We start from the raw sequence: 20,120 nt of genomic DNA on the forward strand, positions 1-20,120 counted from the left end.
CTGCAGTCATTTAACCGGTTCAGCCAGCTTGTGGAATCTCAAACACGGTGACAGGAACACTTGAGACAAAGAGGAGAGAAGTGCTTTGGGTTGGTTTGGGGTTTTTTTTAAACACATACCCTGTAAGATTATTATTACTATCAACAAAAAATGAAGTAGCATTCTTACCTTTTATTGATATTTCTTCTGTTCATTTACATCACTGTTTGCCAACTTACCAACAAACCATAATAGAATGAAAAAATAATTGCTTACCTACAAATCCTTTCTCTCCAACTAATTTAAGGGCAATTTTATCTGCCAAAACAGAAGAATTCCCATGTGCAATGTTAGCAAAAGGTCCACCGTGAACAAATACTGGTGTTCCCTGAATGATTAAAAAAAAAAAAATATATTTACTATTAACATAACAGGTAAGAACAAAAGCTCAATACTCTTGCAGACTAATCAAGATTATATATAAATCAAAAGCACATAAAACAAGTAAGGACCGTTTGATAATTTGGGGGCTTAGGTACATCTCAGGTGCTTAAGATCCTGACACTGACAGGCCTAGATGTCAGCACCTCCTTCATTCATAGAAAGGTAAAGGACAGCAGCGCAACCTGCAGGTAACTTTCACATCTTCTTGCCCAGTCTTGTACTAATGTTTGGTATTTCCGCTGCCCTAGTGCTGTGGCATGCTATGCGGGCATGTGGACTACGATCGGCACTAAGTGCGTCACTGCAGATGGCACACAAATAGAGCCCTACTCCATCCCTTACTGCTCCTGTTTTCCTCACTGACTGTAACTGCCGTTCTAGCGCGCGCAAAGTAGCCACTGGAAGCAATGAGGGACAGAGTCAACTGCTAAGGAGCCGGAGAGGGAGAAGGGAAGGCACATGTCTAGGGTGCAGCAGGGATGCTGATTACAATGGAAAAAGCATTCACTGATGCTGGCCAAGCACATGGGAGCAGCCGGTGCAGAGCCAAATCCCCTTATGTCAGACAAACAACCCCCCCATTATCAACAGGGAGGATAAAGAAATTCTGCCTCATACATGTTAGAGAAGAAACAGTGGAATGGGAGCAGAAAAAGTAAAACAGAGAAGGAATGATGTGTATTATCATCGTAACACACTGACTTCACAGTGTTTACTTAGGATATTTTCTTTCTTGTTTTCTATCTGCTAATGACCACATACTGCAATAATATATAATACAAATATTTATGAAAAAAGTGAACTTAAACTATGTACATCTTCAAAGCTTCTTGTAGTATTTAGGCATCACTCTAATGGGAGGTGCTGTGCAAAAGGAAAGATTATCCCTAACTGAAAGAGGTTATAACTTATACAAAATAAAATGGAAACAACTTCCACCAACCCGAATTTAAGTTTTACTTTCTTACGTTTTACTGTAATGCAGTATTTACCCTTCTGGCATTCAAATAAATAATACCAGATTGAAATCCACGGTATTTATTCTAATTTGTGTTTTATTACTCACTAAATTTGATTTTACTCTTCCAAGCCCTTAATTTCTTGTGGCAAACAACTACAGGGCTGCTCTTGTTAGAGCCCAGCACACACACAGGCAGATGCACAAACGTGGATAATGAGAGTGCAGCCCAGATCATACTGGGGGTAGCTATGCAGAGAGGGGGCCAGAAGGGTCTTCCACAACACCCCCTGTGCAATTGTGCTTCCAAGAGTTCATCCACAACACACAGATGGGAGGGAAATTTGGATTGCGGGGTCCAACATCCAGAATATCAGTAGCCAAGAGGGCCCCTGCCACTAACCCGAAATCCAAATATCTAAAGCACTGGCATGGGGAGATGCTCCCCTGGAGCTCTGATATCCACCAGAAGAAAAGGAGAAGTTATTTGAATGGTCTTTTAACAAAGGCAATCCTGGAGGAAAAATACAGTCTAGGTACTGAAGGGAGTGAACTCCAGCAGGATCTCGGGAGCCTCAGGCACACCCTGGAACAGGGACAACAATGTCTTCTCAGGCCAGCTTCAGTAACTCTGTGTCAGTCCATCTATCCCACTTGGCAGAGTGCCACTTATTTTCATTACACTCTTAATAAACTATACGGTGAAACAAAGAGTGGCACAGGGATGCATTCTGCTGACTGTTTTCAGTACAGGAAATTTTATTATCCAAGTTTCAGTAAAAGAAAATAAACCCTGAATGTCAATAAATATCTGAAGTTATCTGGCCGCTAGAAGGACAGTTATAATACTTATTACCATCCTCCCCTCATCTCCACTGTGAGTGGCACTTTAAACGTAACACGAGCAGACCGTCCCAGAACAGCCAGCTTGTGACTACAAAGAGTTGTCCCATAGAGCAGCTGCTCTCTTACACGTGGTATAAATAAATGCTAAACATTAAGGGATCAGTTCACGAAGGAACAAATCTGTCATGACAAACATGGATAAACACTACGAAGTCATTATGTACAGTTCAAACAAAGTCATCTCAATTCTACAGCATTGGATATGAGTTCTACTGAAGCCTACATTTATTGTAGGCAGACTGCTCCACGTTTTCTATTTTGAGATTTTACTGTCGTTCCTGCATATAAAACACTGTCAATCACTAACACCTTGAGGCAGTATTTCTGGTGACAGAGTAGCTGGGTTGTGATGGAAATCAACCCACCAAGAAGTCTCTTTAAAAAACAACAAATTAAAACACACACATCAATTCACACATTAAAAAAAAAAACCCCACTGACACAAACTGCCAGTTCAGTTCCATGCAGGATTGCCATTTGGTCACTTTTGATTTATGAACATCAAAACTTCTCCACTGAACTCAGATGCCCATATAAAGCTGGTGCAAATCTACTGAGTAGGTCATTCTCCTCTTTTACAGGCCCTTAGAAGCAACTCCTCAGATCTCCACAGCTTATCACAGTGACCATCTACAGGCTCTTCACAAGATCACAGCTATCTCTGCAATGGCTCCTTTCAGCCACCGTTACCCACAGTCACTGTCGCTTACAAATTATGCCAAATTAACTGTCAGTATCAGCTGGACGTCATCCAGACAATCTGCTCCCCTTCCTTAGGCAGTCTTTTTGCCATTTCCCAATACCAAAGTGATCGGGAAGACCTGCTTTGGTGAAGAGTTTCATCCCTAATTGCAGGACATGTCCAAGGCACATTTGTGTTCTCTGTAATCATGTTATTCTGTTTTTCCACCACCCATGCCCTGTAGGATTGTTTCTGATGTTACTGTTGTCAAGATGCGGTGCTGTTGCTAAAGGTCATTAAACTTGCATTGAGAACTTGTTCTCCCTGAAGGGATGAAGATTATTGTTGCCCAGTTACTATTGGTAGCCTCTTTGGAAACTTCAGAGGTCTCTCTTCTTTTGGATGTTACTTATTATGATTATTTCAAGAGTAATTTAGGCTGTAGCCCTCCTAATTTCTGGTTTGTGAGAAGAAAGACTTGCAATTCATGCACTCATCAGACATATGTTGTTCTCTATAAAGACATGTCATTACATCCACAACCTCAGGGTTCACTAGGATTAGCTTCTCTTAAAATCTATCATGCATGATCAGCGGATCACTGCACTACATGCAACTGCGCAGGAAAAAGTATCTTCCTTGTTTCCCTCCTGCCCTTTTTTTTTTTTGAAAAACGGAAGCTATTAAAATTGGCACCTCTTAAAGCTATTAACGTGAGTAATTAAAAATAACGAATGGTATTTTTTTCACAAAATGGGATATGACACAAGCTTGAGGCTCAGGAACGGCAACAACAGTATGGCAACATCATGGACAGTAACAGAGAGGGACACTGCATCTCTACACAAAAGCAATGGCAGAGTCCAAGAGACATCCATCAGCCAAAGTACAGCACTATCTTGGAAAAGATTTAGATAGGATGGAGATTTTCATTCTTGGATAGGTGACTCATATTAGCCTGCAAGCTAATAGGTATTCAATGGATGACAAAAGCTCATCTTTGAGACTCAAATGGCAAGAGTGGAGCATGAAGCAGCCTACTGAGCTGCTTTAGTCTGCTGTTTTAAAAATTACTTTGTAAGAATTTTCTGGAAAAATATCCTTGGGTACTGCGGTTGGGGTCCTCCTAAGAAGCAGCAGTGTTTGATGAAAGTTGGCAGATGTTTCAGCCATTGCACAGATTAGACTAGAAAAGAATACCACATAAAAGGCAGAGATTTTATTGCATAGAAATGTGAATATAAAGAAATGCAGTGGGAAGAAAAGAAAAAAAAAAGCAGGCAAGACTCAGAAACAAATGCCTATCGACCAAAATAAACTCTTCTGACATTTATAATGGTCTTTTAGAACACTACAACAAACCCTGTTACTTTCTAACAGATAAGAAAAGTGTAAATAGAGTGGCACCAACTAAACACTCAGAATCAAAGCTACTTTGTCACTGATGCTTAATACACACAATGTTATCCAAGCGGCACTTTAAGACACAGTTCTGGCCATGACATCCTTGATCCTACATGGCTTCAGTTTCTGCTATTGGATGTTACATTAAATTCTGACACACACGTACATTCTTCACATGGACACATGAAAGAACGGATGTTCTTTGCAGGAGAAAATAATTAAGATGGCTGTCAGAAAATAACAAAGACTTAAATTCTATTTTTCTAATATTCCCTGAGAGTAGGAAGTTGTCCCCATCCAAACACAAAAGCAAAAAGGTAGTTATCATTTTGACACACTGCAAAAAATGAGACATTGTTACCACCTACAGAGAGCACTGGCATCTTTCTGTATTATTCAACTTCTCACCGTACCAGGAACTCTCGTGAAATGTTCCAGCTATGTAATCTTCATGATCAATATACAATAATATAATTTCAATAATACACATTATTTTTTCTACAAATGCATTTGTTTCCAACGGACTTCATTATTTCCCCATTTTTATTTCTCCCTTTCCCCGTGAATATTGCTCATCATTCAGCGTACTTTTGAAAAGCCAATACCAGACTGCCCAGACACAAAGTTAGATTGTACTAGTTCTGTGTTCTCTGACCTGTTTCTCACTAGGTTAAGCGTATTATATTCCTCTCACAGGCCAGCAAAGTTTCACTTAGAACCTGAAAGCACTAATGGCAAGACAGGGTGGCTGGGAGCCATCTTTTGAAAAACCATAAACAGGCAAGGGGGCTGTCCTGTGTTTCTGAAGAGAACAAACTAGAATACAGAATAGAATGGCCTCAGCAAAGCATCTACTTTCCACTCAAAATGCTGTGGTGTGGGAATCATCATGGGAACATACATATAAAGGAAGTACATAAAAAGGAAACTTCCCTAGAAGAGCAAGATGAGAAACAGAAGGAAGGCTATTACCTGGAAGCCCAATCTGTCTTCCACCGTGATCAGAAGCAGCTTAATAGTGCACAGGAGCTTGTTTGCAATGCTAGGCAAAACTAAAACTAAAGCCAGTCTCAACGAATGGAAAAATCTCACCAAATGCAGATAAAGTTGATTAGTTAACATACACAAATGAATGTTTGCTAAAATTCCTTTATGGATTTGACCCTGGCTTGAACCTTGAAAGTTAATCGTGGTCTCTGGAGAGAAGCATGACAAGCACAATATGGAATTTGAAAGCCGGAGAAGGGCAGGTATCATAAGCCGTACTCACCTCTAATGTCTGCATCAGCGTGGGCTTAATTGCATCTTTCATCAGAACTGCCAAAGCACCTGTTACTCCCTAAAAAAACCAAAATGATCCACATTTTAAGGGAGTCAATTCAAAGATACAACATTTCTGAGTTAAGCTTTCCCGTTAGAACAGGGAAAAAGCCTTATGCTTCAAAGGAGAAAAAAAATTGTGTTCATAAATCATAGAGGATAAGCAGTGTTGTTACGGCATAAATATTTTTTTTAGATATTTACTTCAAGACTTCTAACATACTATATTTACAGAGTGTGCCAGAAATAGTGACAATTTTGCTCTGAATACACTTAAAGGCAGTAGGTAAACAGTTCCTATTTCACAGAGGAACTAGAAACTGTTATCAAGTGATGTTCATGGGAACAAAAGATGAAGCAGAAGAAAAGGCCACTGAGACTTGAGAAAGCAAGGAGGCAATAACTTGCTAAAACTGCCTAAAGAAATGACAGATGTATTTCATGACAGAATCGATAGCTAGCAACAACTAGAAAGGGCATTTGCCAGGACTCGTATGAATGAATATGTAATATACAGAGGATGAAAGCAGACCCTGAGCTGACTAGGCACAGATAATGAATACAGCACAAGATTAGGTCGGAAGTGCCTTACTGTGATGATGAGAGGACAAAGTTAATTGCATTTTAGTTGTAAAAAAATCTTACTTCTCCCTAAATTTTTTTGCTGGATATTCAGTATAAATTTTACACCAACTTGAATTTGAAACACTAAAATCCAATGCCCATTTTAAAAAAACCTGTGCACAGACTGTGCTATAGAGTGTGCACAGCACAATCAAACTATATGCAAAGTGTTACCTAGAAACCACGAGCATATACTGCATATATTTAAATTCATTCCTAAATGACTTAGATTTTGAAAAGAAAATGTGTTTTGTTTTGAAAGAATTAGATGATGGGTAGGAAAAAATGCAGTAGTGTTTGATTGTTCAAACAATCTGTGTGAAAATCTGAATAGCAGACAAACAAGACATAAAGGCATGCGGTCATTACACAAGTACAGTTTACAAATTCAAGCTTCCCCATTCCAAGCATCACATCTGAACACAGACTTCACAGGAAAATGCAACAGAATATCTGGCCTCAGATAAAAATGGTCTGAAACCAAACCAGTAAAACTGATTTCAACCAAAACATAGCGAGTGTTTTCCTGGGGGAGAGGGAAGGGAAGGAAAGAAGAGAGAGAGAGAAGATGTTTCTTTGCTTTTTGTATTTTGTGAACCTCCACTATGTACAAGACCAAACAGACCCACAAAAAGGTAAGAAGAAAAACTGGTAGCAGAACAATATCGTTTTCCTACTTCTGAATTAGTAAAAAAATACATTTCTGTTTCTTAGTATGTTTATTTTAGAAGTTAGGATCAAGAAGCAAGGAAAAACTAGTGTGCCAGCTCTCTTTCAGCATGGCTGAGGCCCCATCATTTCCATAGAAGCAACCTGGTGCTATGTTGTACCTATAACCAATCACTCTCACTTGAATCCACAGCTGACAGCCTAAATAGAAGCAAAAGGAAAATATGTTAAAAAGAGAAATGAAATTATTATTTCTTTTCAATTCCACAGGCTCCTTTATAGCTACAGATTGGTTTAATTGGTAAGATTATAAACTACTTATTTTAGATAAAGAACTTAAAAATGCAGAACAAATATTTCATAAAGGTTCATTTAACCAATATCCCATATTTTTTTCTGCTTTTAGAATAAAATGTAACTTCAATATTTTATCTATAAATGAGTTCTCTTTTTAGGACCATGAAAAAATAACTGCCACTGTTACAGCCTTTGGTTTCTTGTGTTTTAGCAATTTGTAAAAATCTTTCTAAAATGGGTGTATTTCTTAGGATATTCAATTTTAAATCTGTTCAATATAACAATTTGCTTTATAAAATTTATTTGATTCACTTCCAAATCTGAAAAAGTTATGAAATAAGATAGTGAATACCCAGTCCCAGGTCTAACGATTTCAAATGAAATGGAACAAATTTCAATCCTATCAATTTCTTCATTAAACTCCAGTGTTTAAGCCTAATTTTTCAAAACACGTATTTTGTTTTTCTTGATCATAGTGCAAAAATTCAATTCATTAAAACAACCAAACAGGGTTTGCAATGTAGTTATTGAATAGATTCTATAAGCCTGTTTCCTCCCCACTGTTTGATCAATTCAGCAGCAAGCTGGGACTGAGTTTCTCAGAGTAGATGCACCATTCTTCCCCTTCCACCCCCAGCTGAAGGAAATGATGCTCATCACTAGCTGCTAGCAACACAAAACCATAACAGCCAGTTAATTTGTTAATCTTTGGTCTCACGAAAGCAGAACCATGTACACACAGTAGTTAGGAGGCAATAGGCAACAGAAATATCTGAAGGAAAGGTTGGTTAATTTGAATTTTCTTCCTGTATCTCAGTTTTTCCATCATCACATAGCATGAGGCATTCATCTGTTGATGCTAAAAGAGAAACAGCTGCTGATAATTTTCAGCACCTGAACACTGAGATGGTTGACAACCTTACCATGTAAAAGGCAACTGTAATAGCTAGTCAACTTTCTGGAGAAAAAACCCTTTACATCCGGTCTTCCAACTGGTCACTGGCAAGGTTAACTACCTGAGCAGCCACAGACCAGCCCTAACGCTCTTCTCGGGAAGGTCTGACAAGCATTAACCCACGCCAGCTGCAGCTATCCAACTGAGGGTTTCTGTTGCCTTCTTAATGCTGACTGGAAAGAAGGCTTTGGGCAAGAAGAAAAAATAAAATCAGACCTTTTTCTTTCCTCTCCCCACTCCTTGGCAATAATGGTCGAATCGTGTCTCCTTTGCTTTCTGACAGTTCTTCAGCAATCTGATAAAAATAGTGGATCAAAAACTACTTCCCATGCATTTTAACTTTTGGGGAAACTTCACCCATATTAGATATGCATTCTGGACACAACAACTAATTGCTATCTGAAGCTGAAAGCGAATTAAAAAAAGAGGCAAAGACTCCAATTAGCACATACTATGTCTATCTATCTTCCACAGTTCTTGAACAGCTTTGGTGTCAAAAACAGTCCTTAAGAGCTAAACAGTCAATAAAGTTTTCATACCTATCTGACATGGCTCTCTCAGAATAGTTTTCATTCCTTTGTATCCCTAATCCTCCGAGCAGCTAGCGAACAATTCCTAGAGTTCACTCCAAGTCCTGGACTTGATTCTCAAAGCTATTTAAGGAATCAGGTTCCCATTTCCAATTAGGAGAAGCTAGATGGTTTTTTTTATAAAAGAATTAGAGTCTTAGATGCTTACACACCAATTAAGCATGTAAGAGCCCAAGGGCTCACTGTCAAAAGAAAGAAGTAGGACTCTGAATCAGATGTATATGGACATCCAACTCTCCTGGGTTCCCTTCTGGAACTGATCCTAAGTATGTCTGAAAATAATACCCCTTCCATCTATCCACCAGCCGTTGGGGCAGGTATGATCCCCAGGACAGCAGAGATCATAAAGCACAAAATAAATTACACACGTGACACAGGAAAGGCAAACTTAGATGAAAAACCAAAATACTTTCAAAGCAACTTCCAGTGGTGCAGTCTCTGAAGTCTATCAAGAGTGGAAATGAAAGTCAGCATTAGATGACAAGGAAGGTGATTGGGAGTAACTACTGTGAAATGAATAAGGGTTACACAGACAGAAGGGCACAGAAAAACCCTTTTCTTTATTGCAAAAATAATGAAGTATGTGTAACTTCCCTTCATTTGAAACTACAGTCTATAACAAAAAGATAATATTTTTCTGCAGTATCAGTTCTGTAAAAAACTAAACCCTAAATCATAAGTTGAGAAGAACTGCAACTACTTGTGTTTAAAGTGAAGTGTGTACACAATGTCCCTCACGAACCAGAGAACAAAATATATTCAGCTGACAGATCATTTATGAAAGTAAATATGAAGTTATTTTTTTTGGTCCTGGAATTATTAAAATCTAACAGCATGACACAGAAAGTAAGCTGAGAAGAAGTTTTATTTAAAAAAATAGTAACATATTTATTTAATATTTTTCATAGCTGCTGAAATACCGATCTAGGGCACATATACCCATTTAACTTCACATAAAGATATGGCATTTGTCCGTTAAAATTCTACTGCACTGTAAAAGCCAAAAAGCAATCCAGCCTTCAAAATACTGTACAATGAGCACCACGTTTTGGCAAAGACTTCTGGATGTTCCATTACAGAGGACAGATATTTAATCCATTACTCTTGTGAAAGCAGTCTTCTCAATTCATTAAATACTCAATTTATCTTTTTTCTATTATTCCTAGCCTGCCTCTGCATCTGGTTTATATTTGCCAATGTGTATTTTAGGTTTACATTGTATTATTTTATATATATTGCATATAAAGTCAAAATTAAGAGCAATTGTGTTTTTGTGAAGTATATTGTGTGCACATCTGGAAACAAATCACAGAGAAGGGTTTAGTGGTTTTGGTTCACAGAGATTCCAATGAACTGAAGACTACTGTCAAACATTTCAACTTGCACAAATTCAATCTGGGTAGTATACATAAAACATGAACCCCAGAATTTTTTTAAGTGACAGGTAGGACTGACCACTACCCATTATTCAGTTTGTATTGTACTCCCCAAGACAAAGCTGTCTTTAAAATTTGTTAAAACTATATGCAATTTCAGTTCTTTGGGCTTAGATGTTCCATGCCAAGTGGCTATGATAGATTCAAGCTTTTAAACTCGATTTTGTTTTATGAAAATTTAAGTCAAAATGATTGAACTGTTCTTGGATGGAGAGCATGTGAAAACTAGACATACTGTTCTTCCTATCTTCGCTTGTCTTGAAATCTTTCCTTTCTGAGCTATAAAGCTTTATCTCCTCTCTGACCTTGACTTGAAAGAAGGATGAATTCAGGAGAATGGCTTCTCATCAAACCTCTTACCACATCTGAAAATTTGCTCAAGATATAAGCCTTGGGAAAACAAAAATTTCAGCTCACAGATAGGCATTAGCAAATGCTTAGCCTTGCCCCATCCTGCCCAAAAAGCTTTATCTGCAGTGTGCAGTGTGCTTACAGCCTGGTGTGTAACAAGTTTACCTACAGTGTGTACCAGGCTGGACCAGCGCTGGGTTTCGACATCTACAAGCGAAGATCTCTTCTCCTGGATTCTACAGGAATCCTTTTCTAACACGTACAAGGAAGAGATACAACCTGTGCAGTCCAAATGAACAGGAGTCAAAGGCTGGGACTGCACAAGAGTAGTTACAACACAGGCAGCACAAGCAGCAGGGGAAAGAGGAGATACTGCATCTGAAATCTAGAAACAAGTAAGTCTAGTTGTAGTCTGTTCAAACACACTGATCACCTGTGGAGAGGAACCAGGAACAGAGATGAAATGAAATTTGTCTTTGTACATGTGAATTATGACAAGGTATAGTCTTTGATTATGTATCTCCTGTTATTTCCAGAGGATTCAACTTTATGCAACACACCTTCACAAGTACAGTACAGTTATTCATAAGCTCTGTCCCCTTAAATATGCAAGCAGTATTTAATTTGACAAAGAAATCTTAGTAAGAAATCCCACTAATAATTTCCTTTTTTGACATATCTTAAATCCCATCACCATGGCATCTGAGGACTTCTTCACCGATACTACTAACTCTGCAGAAACAAACAGTTGTTCCTATTTTCAGAAAAGAAACCAGCACACACAAGAACCAAGCTCGAAAGTATTCACCAATTTGGGATGCTCAACCTGAGACAGCATAATTTCTCCTGATTAAAAGTTCTTGATGGCGTTTCGCTCTTTCCAAAGATTTCAGCTGTTTAGCTCCTGGGTATCAAGCCAGATTGAGGAATACATAACTCCTCAGGTACTGTAAGAATCAGTTTGTATGGACACAGCATCACCCACGCGGTTTGTGAAAAACACAGGAATAAAATTCAGCTCTCCAAAAAGACACTGTTCTTCTTTAACCATGAAATCACGTTCCTATTCTTCCCATAGTTCTCATCCTCACATACTCCCATCTCGAAGGAGGTAGGAGTTTCTGCACTTCACAATCATGACATGTACCCAAGTCCTCCCTGTGCGTGGTAAGAAGAGAACCTCCAGGAAGAAAAAGAATGCAGCATCATAGCTGCAGATGATCATAACACATATCTTCAACACTGTGATGAATTTTCTTTTTCTCTGGGCAGTTCCTCTGTTGTATAATATAGAATTATTGTATAATAAAGTAGAACACTGCTTTAAAGAAGAACTAGAAACATATGTTCAGCAGAAGTAACACTATCAAATGATTGAGACGCTAGGCATAGGAAGTTTGTTTAAAAAAAGGCCAAAGAAAACTGAATTAGTAACAGATATTTTGCTGAGCACTACTTTCATTTCAGGGACATAGCGGAAAAATATAAAGTTCTTTGTGTGCTGTTCATGATTTTATTTCCACAGAGCAACTATAAATGAAACACACTATGGAAAAGCAACTGCTTTCATTCATCAAGCTGATCAGCATTAAGTGGTTGAAGACAGGTTAAATATTTTGCAATATTAATACATTAAAGTACCTTCATACAAAAGTTGCATCAAGATTAAAATAATGTATTTCAAATGTACTTTTAATTCTGACACCGAAATTTTTGCATATGCTGATTCCCCACCTCTCTCCACTTGGCCAAAATAAAGTTATACAATTGAAAAGGAAAATAAAAACTTCAACAGCTAGAATATTAAATGCAGTTCTTCATGTCTCCTGCATAATTGAGAGTAGTTGATTTGCTCTGAATTTTAATGGTAACTGCAGTAAGAAATTTCAGTATGCTTATCTTAATTTCAATCTTCAATCCAGGCAAGCTAGATATTATGCTTTCATTTCTGTATTAAACTGGAATCCATTAAGGCTATGAAGGTATTCCTGGCTTGTGGATTTGCTGACAAGGCAGGATACTGGTGGTTCCTTTGCTCATTCTGAAAACGCCTAAGTTTGTGCAGATGTCCACATAAAAGGGACAAACAGGAAAAAACACACATAGTCTGTGTGATATGCAGAGTCACTGTCAGCAGGGTGGCATGAAAGCATGGCTCCAAGGCATATCACAGTTGCTATAAGCATATGCTTAGATGACAAAAAAGAATAATGCTTTGCCTTCATCATATTTATTGTATTTAGGCTGTGCTGTCAATCTGCAATATATAAACTTAATTTGGCAATTAGGCTACAGAATTCAAGTAATGTAATGTCACAGCAAACTAGTACCAATCACGGTGAACCTATTCCTAGCATACAGCTGGACTGCAAAGGGTAACTGGTAGCTCCTGGCTGCACCAGGAACTTACATACCCAAACACGCGTGAGCTTCCGACCACTGTTTACTGACTCACAGCCTGGCTATAAGGGCTAGAACTGGATGTAAAGGAAGAACTTGTTGACTTCTTTCAGAAGCTGAAATAGGCCATGAGGAAACAGCAACTAACTAACGAAGGTAAGGAAGAAAAAGTATTAATCACGTGAAGAGATAACCTTGTCTGAGGCACTATCAGCAACCTATGAGTTAAGAATAGCTTGCTTTCCTTCTGAGGGTATGAGCATTCTTGTTGTAACTACCACTGCAACATCTGAGCACACTTTACAAGTACAGTAGCAAACATTACCAGCTCTCTTAAACAGGAGCTCACACTCAGACTCCTTCCAGTACCAAATTTGCCTGCCTTAAGAATTGAAAAAAAACTATCCAAGTAGGTTATGGAGATCAGAGACTTCCTGGACCAGATGTTACCAGAGAGTTGGAAAAATGAGTTCTACATCTTGTTCTCATTGAGAGGAAGTTTTGGCCCAGAAGAAGATCTTTCTTTGATCTCTGACTGTGCTGTTCAAAGCAAAATCCTTGGCATGCACCTGCCTTTTTTAATGCTTCAAGAGGCAAAACAAACACAGCAGAGGTTATTCACAGGTCTGTATCACTGAACATACCAAATCCTCTGCCGTTACTGGTTCTCCTTTCTTGTCATTAGCCACCACCACTCTTCCCAGCCTCTCCTTCATGTCTTGAAGGCTGGTGCTAAGTGCCAGGATAGCCATGATTTCACTTGCAACAGCAATATCAAACTGAGCCTGTAAAATAGAAATGAGAATCATGAACCAAAATCAAAGTCAGTTCAAATCTCACAGGGGTTCATCAGGAGCAGACTCAGGAAAGACACATTTCACACTGGAGTTCAAACAAGTTCTAAATTGTAACCTACAGCTTTTGAGATTATTCAGGCTAGAGTAACTGCCTATATTCCTCCATTAATGTTCCCTGTTATACTTCATTTACTTGGGGAACAAGAGCACTTAGCCCCTTGGTTCGCATTATACTTATCAGAAGCCACCTGAAGGACCAAGATTTTTTTTTCTGTGGCAAAAAAGAAAATTGCCAGATGTGTTTGGAGCTTTACTGGCATGAGCGTAATATTGTGGTGGTAGGTTGCTGGGTTTTTTTTTTTTCCTATAATGCTCTCCAAAAGTTTCTTATTCTGGTTTCAAAAACATTCTTGTTACATTTGATCATTCTTTTTCTATATAAACTCAAAATTTAGAGTCTATGTGGTTAGTTTTTGTGCTTGACCTATCATAATGTAAATACATTTTTGTCCCCACCCTTTTTTTTAATGAAAAAATACGCAAGTTAAAACCCCCCCCAAACTATATATGGCATCAAGTTCCATTGCTCTTGTAGAAATACATTCATACTGTGCAGCATTTCAGCATGACATAAGCTGTGGTCCTTACGGTTCTTTAAGAGCTTGCAGCATGCATGAGCAGTATATGTCCTAATTTACTATTAGTAAAGCCCAGGTCACATGGTGTCAGAACATAAGAGAAGAAAGACAAAGTCACTAAGGTGTTATATGATATGAATGCAATGGTGGGTATGACCAGGAACTGCAGCATCTTTAGTATAATCGCTCCATTTCCAGCAATTAAAGTCTACACAACTATTTAGTAATTGACATCCTACTGCTACCTATGTAAAAAAAGTCTGACACTGTTTCTGTGTCAGACCTCTATCAGATGTACCCCATACTAATACCAGAGGAATCTCTTCCGAGGGCTCTGCCCGTTCTTAAGAATTATCTACATAGAGAACTGCTCACCATCCTATCCATTTGCCCAGTACTTTAAAAGCTTCTGCCCTTTTTCATTTAGATCTTTAAGAGTCTGCTTTTAGATTCTGTTGATAGCTACAGCCTGACCTCTACGTACCTGCAAGTTTAGTCAAAACTTCTGAAGACACCTGAGCATTTTCTGCATTTGGCATAGAGAGGGAGAGATATGTATCACGGAAAACAAAAAATAATCCTGTAATTGAGAATCTCATCTTAGAGATTCAAACGAAATGCTTAAGTTACACAGCAATTTTCTGTATTCCCTGGAAGCAGTTCTCTGTGTAACAGAATAGCTCTGGGTACACAATGAACATTGTTAGCATTGTGGTGACACGGATGCTACTATCTTTCCTGAAGTAAAGAATGTCCCCAGTAAGTCATTGCAGCATATACAGACAGAAAATAATCCTGAGAAATCTACGCTCAACCCGTATCCTGAAACATTACCTAACATTATCAGAATGTTTATCAGGAGACCAAAAAAATGTTTTTCTTAACATTGTTTCTATATAAACCCAAAAGGACAGGAAAAATAATACAAGGTAGATGCTCAAAGAGTGACTTAATATTTAATCGAAAAAACAGACAAAAAGACTGTGGCAGCAGGTGCTATTTTAACTCTAATAACCTTTATGCACCTATGAAGTGCTGACAGAAGCCTTAGCTGTGAAGTCAGTTCTCCTCTGATGAAAGGATCCACCCACATGGATTCAATTGCAGGATCAAGGGCATCAGCAATGTAATACTCTTTAGAAAGCACAGCATCCCTGTTCATTAAAATGCAGACTTTAGTGCCTGCTGTGCTCTGCCATTTCACACAGGTGTCATTGATTTTAAGAGTGCTAGAACATCACTCCAAATATTTATAAAATGCATCTGTTAACTGTGAAGTCCTGTTTTTTCTGGATCTCTGGCTAGGCTCTGAAATTAGTTTTCCTAACTGTTAGCTCTGTTTCTCAAGTCACTAAGTCCATGTTACAATGTGAATGGATATCCAACACATCAAAATTGAAAGCATCAAGGCCATTTTAGCCAAAACAATACAGAAGCAACACTTGACAGCCATGGGTCACAACTAGTACTCTATAATAAAACAACCCACGTTTAACCCAGCAGTATAATTTTGGTCATAAAATGCTGCACAATAAGGCTGGCAGAAACTGGCTCAAAGCTAATAATCACATTGAGTCAGTGAAACAAATCTAAACATAGAAAAACGTCTCAAGTGTTGAAGGAACTTGTACCAAGTATAATATTTTGTACTCCCAGCCCATTATCAGAGATGAATATTAGCTAATAATGAGTTTTCTGTAAGGTAGAGACAGAAAAATCTCTACACTGTATGTTCAAAACCACAACAAGTGAGCAATTCTAGTGGAAGGTGTCCCTGTCCATGGTAGGAGGGTTGGAAGTAAATGATCTTTAAGGTCCCTTCCAACCCAAAACATTCTACGATTTCTCTTTTAAGTTCCTCTCTCCAATTTGACTGTTCTACCTCCTGAACTGAATGAAAACATTAGCACTATCTTTTGGTCTCTTTATTTAGGCACAAATCCTAGAAGTGGTTTGAAATGATAAAAATAAAAGACAGGATTTCAAAATGAATGAAAGCCTTATCTCCACCACAATACCTATGCACCTCGAAATAGTCAGAACCTTGTGAATTTCATGATCCAGCGTGTTAGATTACAGTATCTTCATCGATTTAGGAGCAGCTCCTCATCACCACAATGAATTTGTTCCACCTGGCATTGGTGTTCCACACTGCATTGTTTCAGAAATGGATTTACCCATATGACACCAGAACACTTGTTCAGATAGTGTTGGAAAAGGCTGGCTTTCAATTTTTCAGTAAGTTCTTTAATAGACCTCCAGAAGCTCACATATAGTAATGTATGTTAGCTTTCTACAGTGCTGTAAAGCTCACACATACTCATTTTCTGAACTATCCTTTCAAGCCCACATATTAAAATCAAGTACATGCTCAAAGTTCTTACAGTTTAGATCTCAAAGCTGAGATGCACGGCAGGGAAATGAAACTGAATAAAAAAAGCTAATGGTCATTTCCAGTTCCCACCAATGGGACCAACGTAACCTACCCATCCCCCCCAATTTTTTATCACTAAATTTAAATGTAATTTAAATTACATAAATACTACATGAGTAGTTTGAAAGACTTAAAGTGAGAAAAAATCATACAAATTAACCTTATGAGGGCATAAGGGCATCTTTCATCCTCACAGGATGACACACCTGTGAACCCCTAACACATGCGATTTTTTTCAAGTGTTTTCGACACATTGTGCAATATACATTAGTTTCTCTTTCTGAAACTTCAGACTCAGTTACTCAATGACACAATCAGTTTCACTGCAAGAGTAGTACAAAAGAGCAGCACATTTTAGCATTGCAATTCAAAGAAGTATGCTGAAAGAACTGCAGAAATATCTCTCAGCCTCTAACGCAAAGTCTGTCCCGAATGTGAGATATGCAGGATACTGCCTTTACATACCTGACGGACAAACCCCTTCTCTGTATTTGCTTGCCCAACTGTTATTTTGCGCAGGAATCTGTCATTCGTATCCACCACTGAAATAAGGGAATAGCAAAAGCAAAACATATTAACAAGGACTCATGGATTTGTTGTTTTGGTTTGTTTTTTTTTTTCTCCCCAGCATACCTGTTGTTACACATGTTAAGATTCAGCTGCTTGAACAGGGTTACCACACAGACACCCTCTGGCCTGGCAGCATTAGCACTGACTTGGTTTCTCCCTTCTATTTGATACCATTAGATGACAAGTTGAAATAACTCAAACTCTGAACAGTATATGAAGCTAACATTCTTATTATTCTAACATACAAATTAATATTTTACCTAAGAAATTAGGAACTAATATTTTACATTAGAAAAAATCTGTCTTAGTAGATATAGTGCACCTTAGACCTACTTCAAGTCATTTGCCCCATCACTGACTTGTTAAGAATTGATTTTAAGACCATGGTGTAGGTTTAACTTGGTCTGTTTCTCTTTTAAAGGATGATTATGTTGTCAGACTGATTCTTCCAGACAAGTCACTTTCTTGCACATCACAGTAACTAACTCCACATTCAGCTGCACAGCATTCAAAGAAGACTTTTTTCCAAATGCCAAATTCAACCATCTGCTATTTAACACAACTTCAATTTCAGACAGTTTTATTTCTAACCTGGAAACACTTTTGGTATTGCAAGGGCATGTCCAAACCATCCTGTGGAACTGCTAACTTCACTAACAATTATCACAAGCCAAGTGCTCCAGTTCTGCACTGACAACACTCAACTTCAAACATGCCTTTTTAGGAACCAAGAGGAAGGACTGAGAATAACTGAAGAGTTCTCTCATCTGCTGGAAACAGATTAGGATGTTTCTTAGGAAGAAACACTAGAAGGATGTTTCTGTTTGTTAGAAAACGAGACTGAACTTCTAGATGTCTGCTTCCCAGGAATGGCAATCCCTACAGAATTCAAAAATAGGCTCCCTCTTTCTCACAGGTTCTTTAGCCCTACAAATGTTTCAATTTGCACCAACCCTAAAAGAACCCTAAATTGCCTGTAGCTTGGCAATCAAGTCAGTCTTCTGGTAGATATATATTTGAGCTCCGTCCTCTTAGAAGCAGAGAATCAAGAAACCTCTGGATAAGTTTTCTGTACTGAAGGTCAGTGAAATCATCCCCTCCCATTTTTCCTGCTACTTTTGGAGATTAACAAATTTGTCTGTATAGAAAAGAATGGCATAATTACCCAAGAACAAGAGGGACTTTGAATCTCAATCCTACACGGCCCCGGTTTGGGGTTGTGAGCGAGCTGGGAGAAAAGCAAGGTCTAAGCCTCTTCCCCTTCTTGGGCATTTCTCACGAGGCTGGTGTAAATACTGTACATGTCTTCTTCCCACTACATGGTATTTAGGAATTCAGGAATTCAGTTTAATTTCTATTTATTACACAGTCATACTCTAAAACACTACATTACTGGCAGGAAGCGCAGAACAGAGCTTGGTACAAGGAATCAGTAGCCTCACACCAAGCTGAGGTACCATACGCCATCGTGAAGCCATACAGCAAGCATAAACTTAGCCCTTCCCCTCCTAGGAAGCTCGGTTTCACAAGCAGCCTTAAACAGACCTAAATGTCTTTCCTGCCTACCTAGGCACTGCTGAGAGCAGGAACTAGCCTTCCCAACAGCCTGGGCAGCCAGTGGCCTGCTTTTTATCTGTCCCTTCCTAGTGAGATCATGCAACCTGAACACCCTTCCCATGAAATTCCCATGAACTATCCCTGCAACTCTTTCTGGCCACTGGGATACACTGGCTTTCTCACCATGGTCAGAATTAACTCTCCAGAAAGATTCCAGTAGCTGCACTTAGAATTAGTAAAATAAGAAATAATTATTTTTGCCACAAAAGCAATTTTTCTTTCTCCAAATTCTCCCCCTTCCTTACCCAAAGTAAACGTTTCAGAAAAGTTTAGGTTCAACTAAGTGTTAGGTTTAATGTATCTACTTCCTTATCCTCTAGAGATATAAACAGGATCTCCCCTGAATACCAGGGGAAGGATAAGTAGGGGAAAGCTTTCCTTCTTTTCAGTATGTTGTACCTGTTCAAGTCAGTATAAGATGACAATGAACTTTAAGCTTCTGACACGTCTAAGGAAACATGTCCTGGCTAAAATTAATTTTCAGACAATCTGATAGCTTTCTCTTCTGCCCTACAAATTCCCTGATATGTAACAAGTTTCACAGACATATGGATTGCAGAAACAGTCCCAAATAAAACAATTTCCAAGTTATCTAAAACATTCCTAAACCAATTTTTTTTCTGATATGTTTAAGATATGGACCTCGTATAGTTGCGTGGAATAGAAGTTTCACTAACATCATTTAAGATGAATTAGATAACTCACTTGAGGTTAACAGCTGTTGAATAACACTGCTTCCTCCCACACCCGTGCTGATAAAATTGATGAGTCATATTACACTAAATATTTATATTAGTCCTTCTTCCTAAGGCAGGTCTCTTCCAGACACACTGTGTGACTAATAAAAAACATCTTATGCCACATCTCCCAGTATTATCTTCAGAAAAATATCCCAGGTCTGAGATGACATGCACACGAAGGGCTCCTCATGCCTCAGTAGGTACTCCTTATTTTCTCATCACAATGCATTCCATTTAACAATGATTTTGAACTAATAACTTTGGTGTTTGAGAACTTAGGAAGAAAAATCTAGCTCAAAACTTTGTGCG

General features: G+C 38.4%; 1 protein-coding gene across 1 annotated transcript in view; it reads right to left on the minus strand.

The window, feature by feature from the left end:
• Nucleotides 1–255: 255 nt before the first annotated feature.
• Nucleotides 256–20,120, minus strand: part of LOC104498294 (monofunctional C1-tetrahydrofolate synthase, mitochondrial-like) — a gene marked incomplete at both ends in the record, with an annotated part of 64,426 nt that continues 44,561 nt past the window's right edge. Inside the window, 4 exons of the mRNA XM_010141650.1 lie at nucleotides 256–367; nucleotides 5,644–5,712; nucleotides 13,660–13,800; nucleotides 17,350–17,426. Of these exons, the coding sequence (XP_010139952.1) occupies nucleotides 256–367; nucleotides 5,644–5,712; nucleotides 13,660–13,800; nucleotides 17,350–17,426 (399 nt within the window). The remainder of the gene's footprint in view (nucleotides 368–5,643; nucleotides 5,713–13,659; nucleotides 13,801–17,349; nucleotides 17,427–20,120) is intronic.

The sequence above is a fragment of the Buceros rhinoceros genome, unplaced genomic scaffold, assembly GCF_000710305.1.
Source record: "Buceros rhinoceros silvestris isolate BGI_N320 unplaced genomic scaffold, ASM71030v1 scaffold31508, whole genome shotgun sequence".
In the NCBI taxonomy this organism is placed as follows: domain Eukaryota; kingdom Metazoa; phylum Chordata; class Aves; order Bucerotiformes; family Bucerotidae; genus Buceros; species Buceros rhinoceros.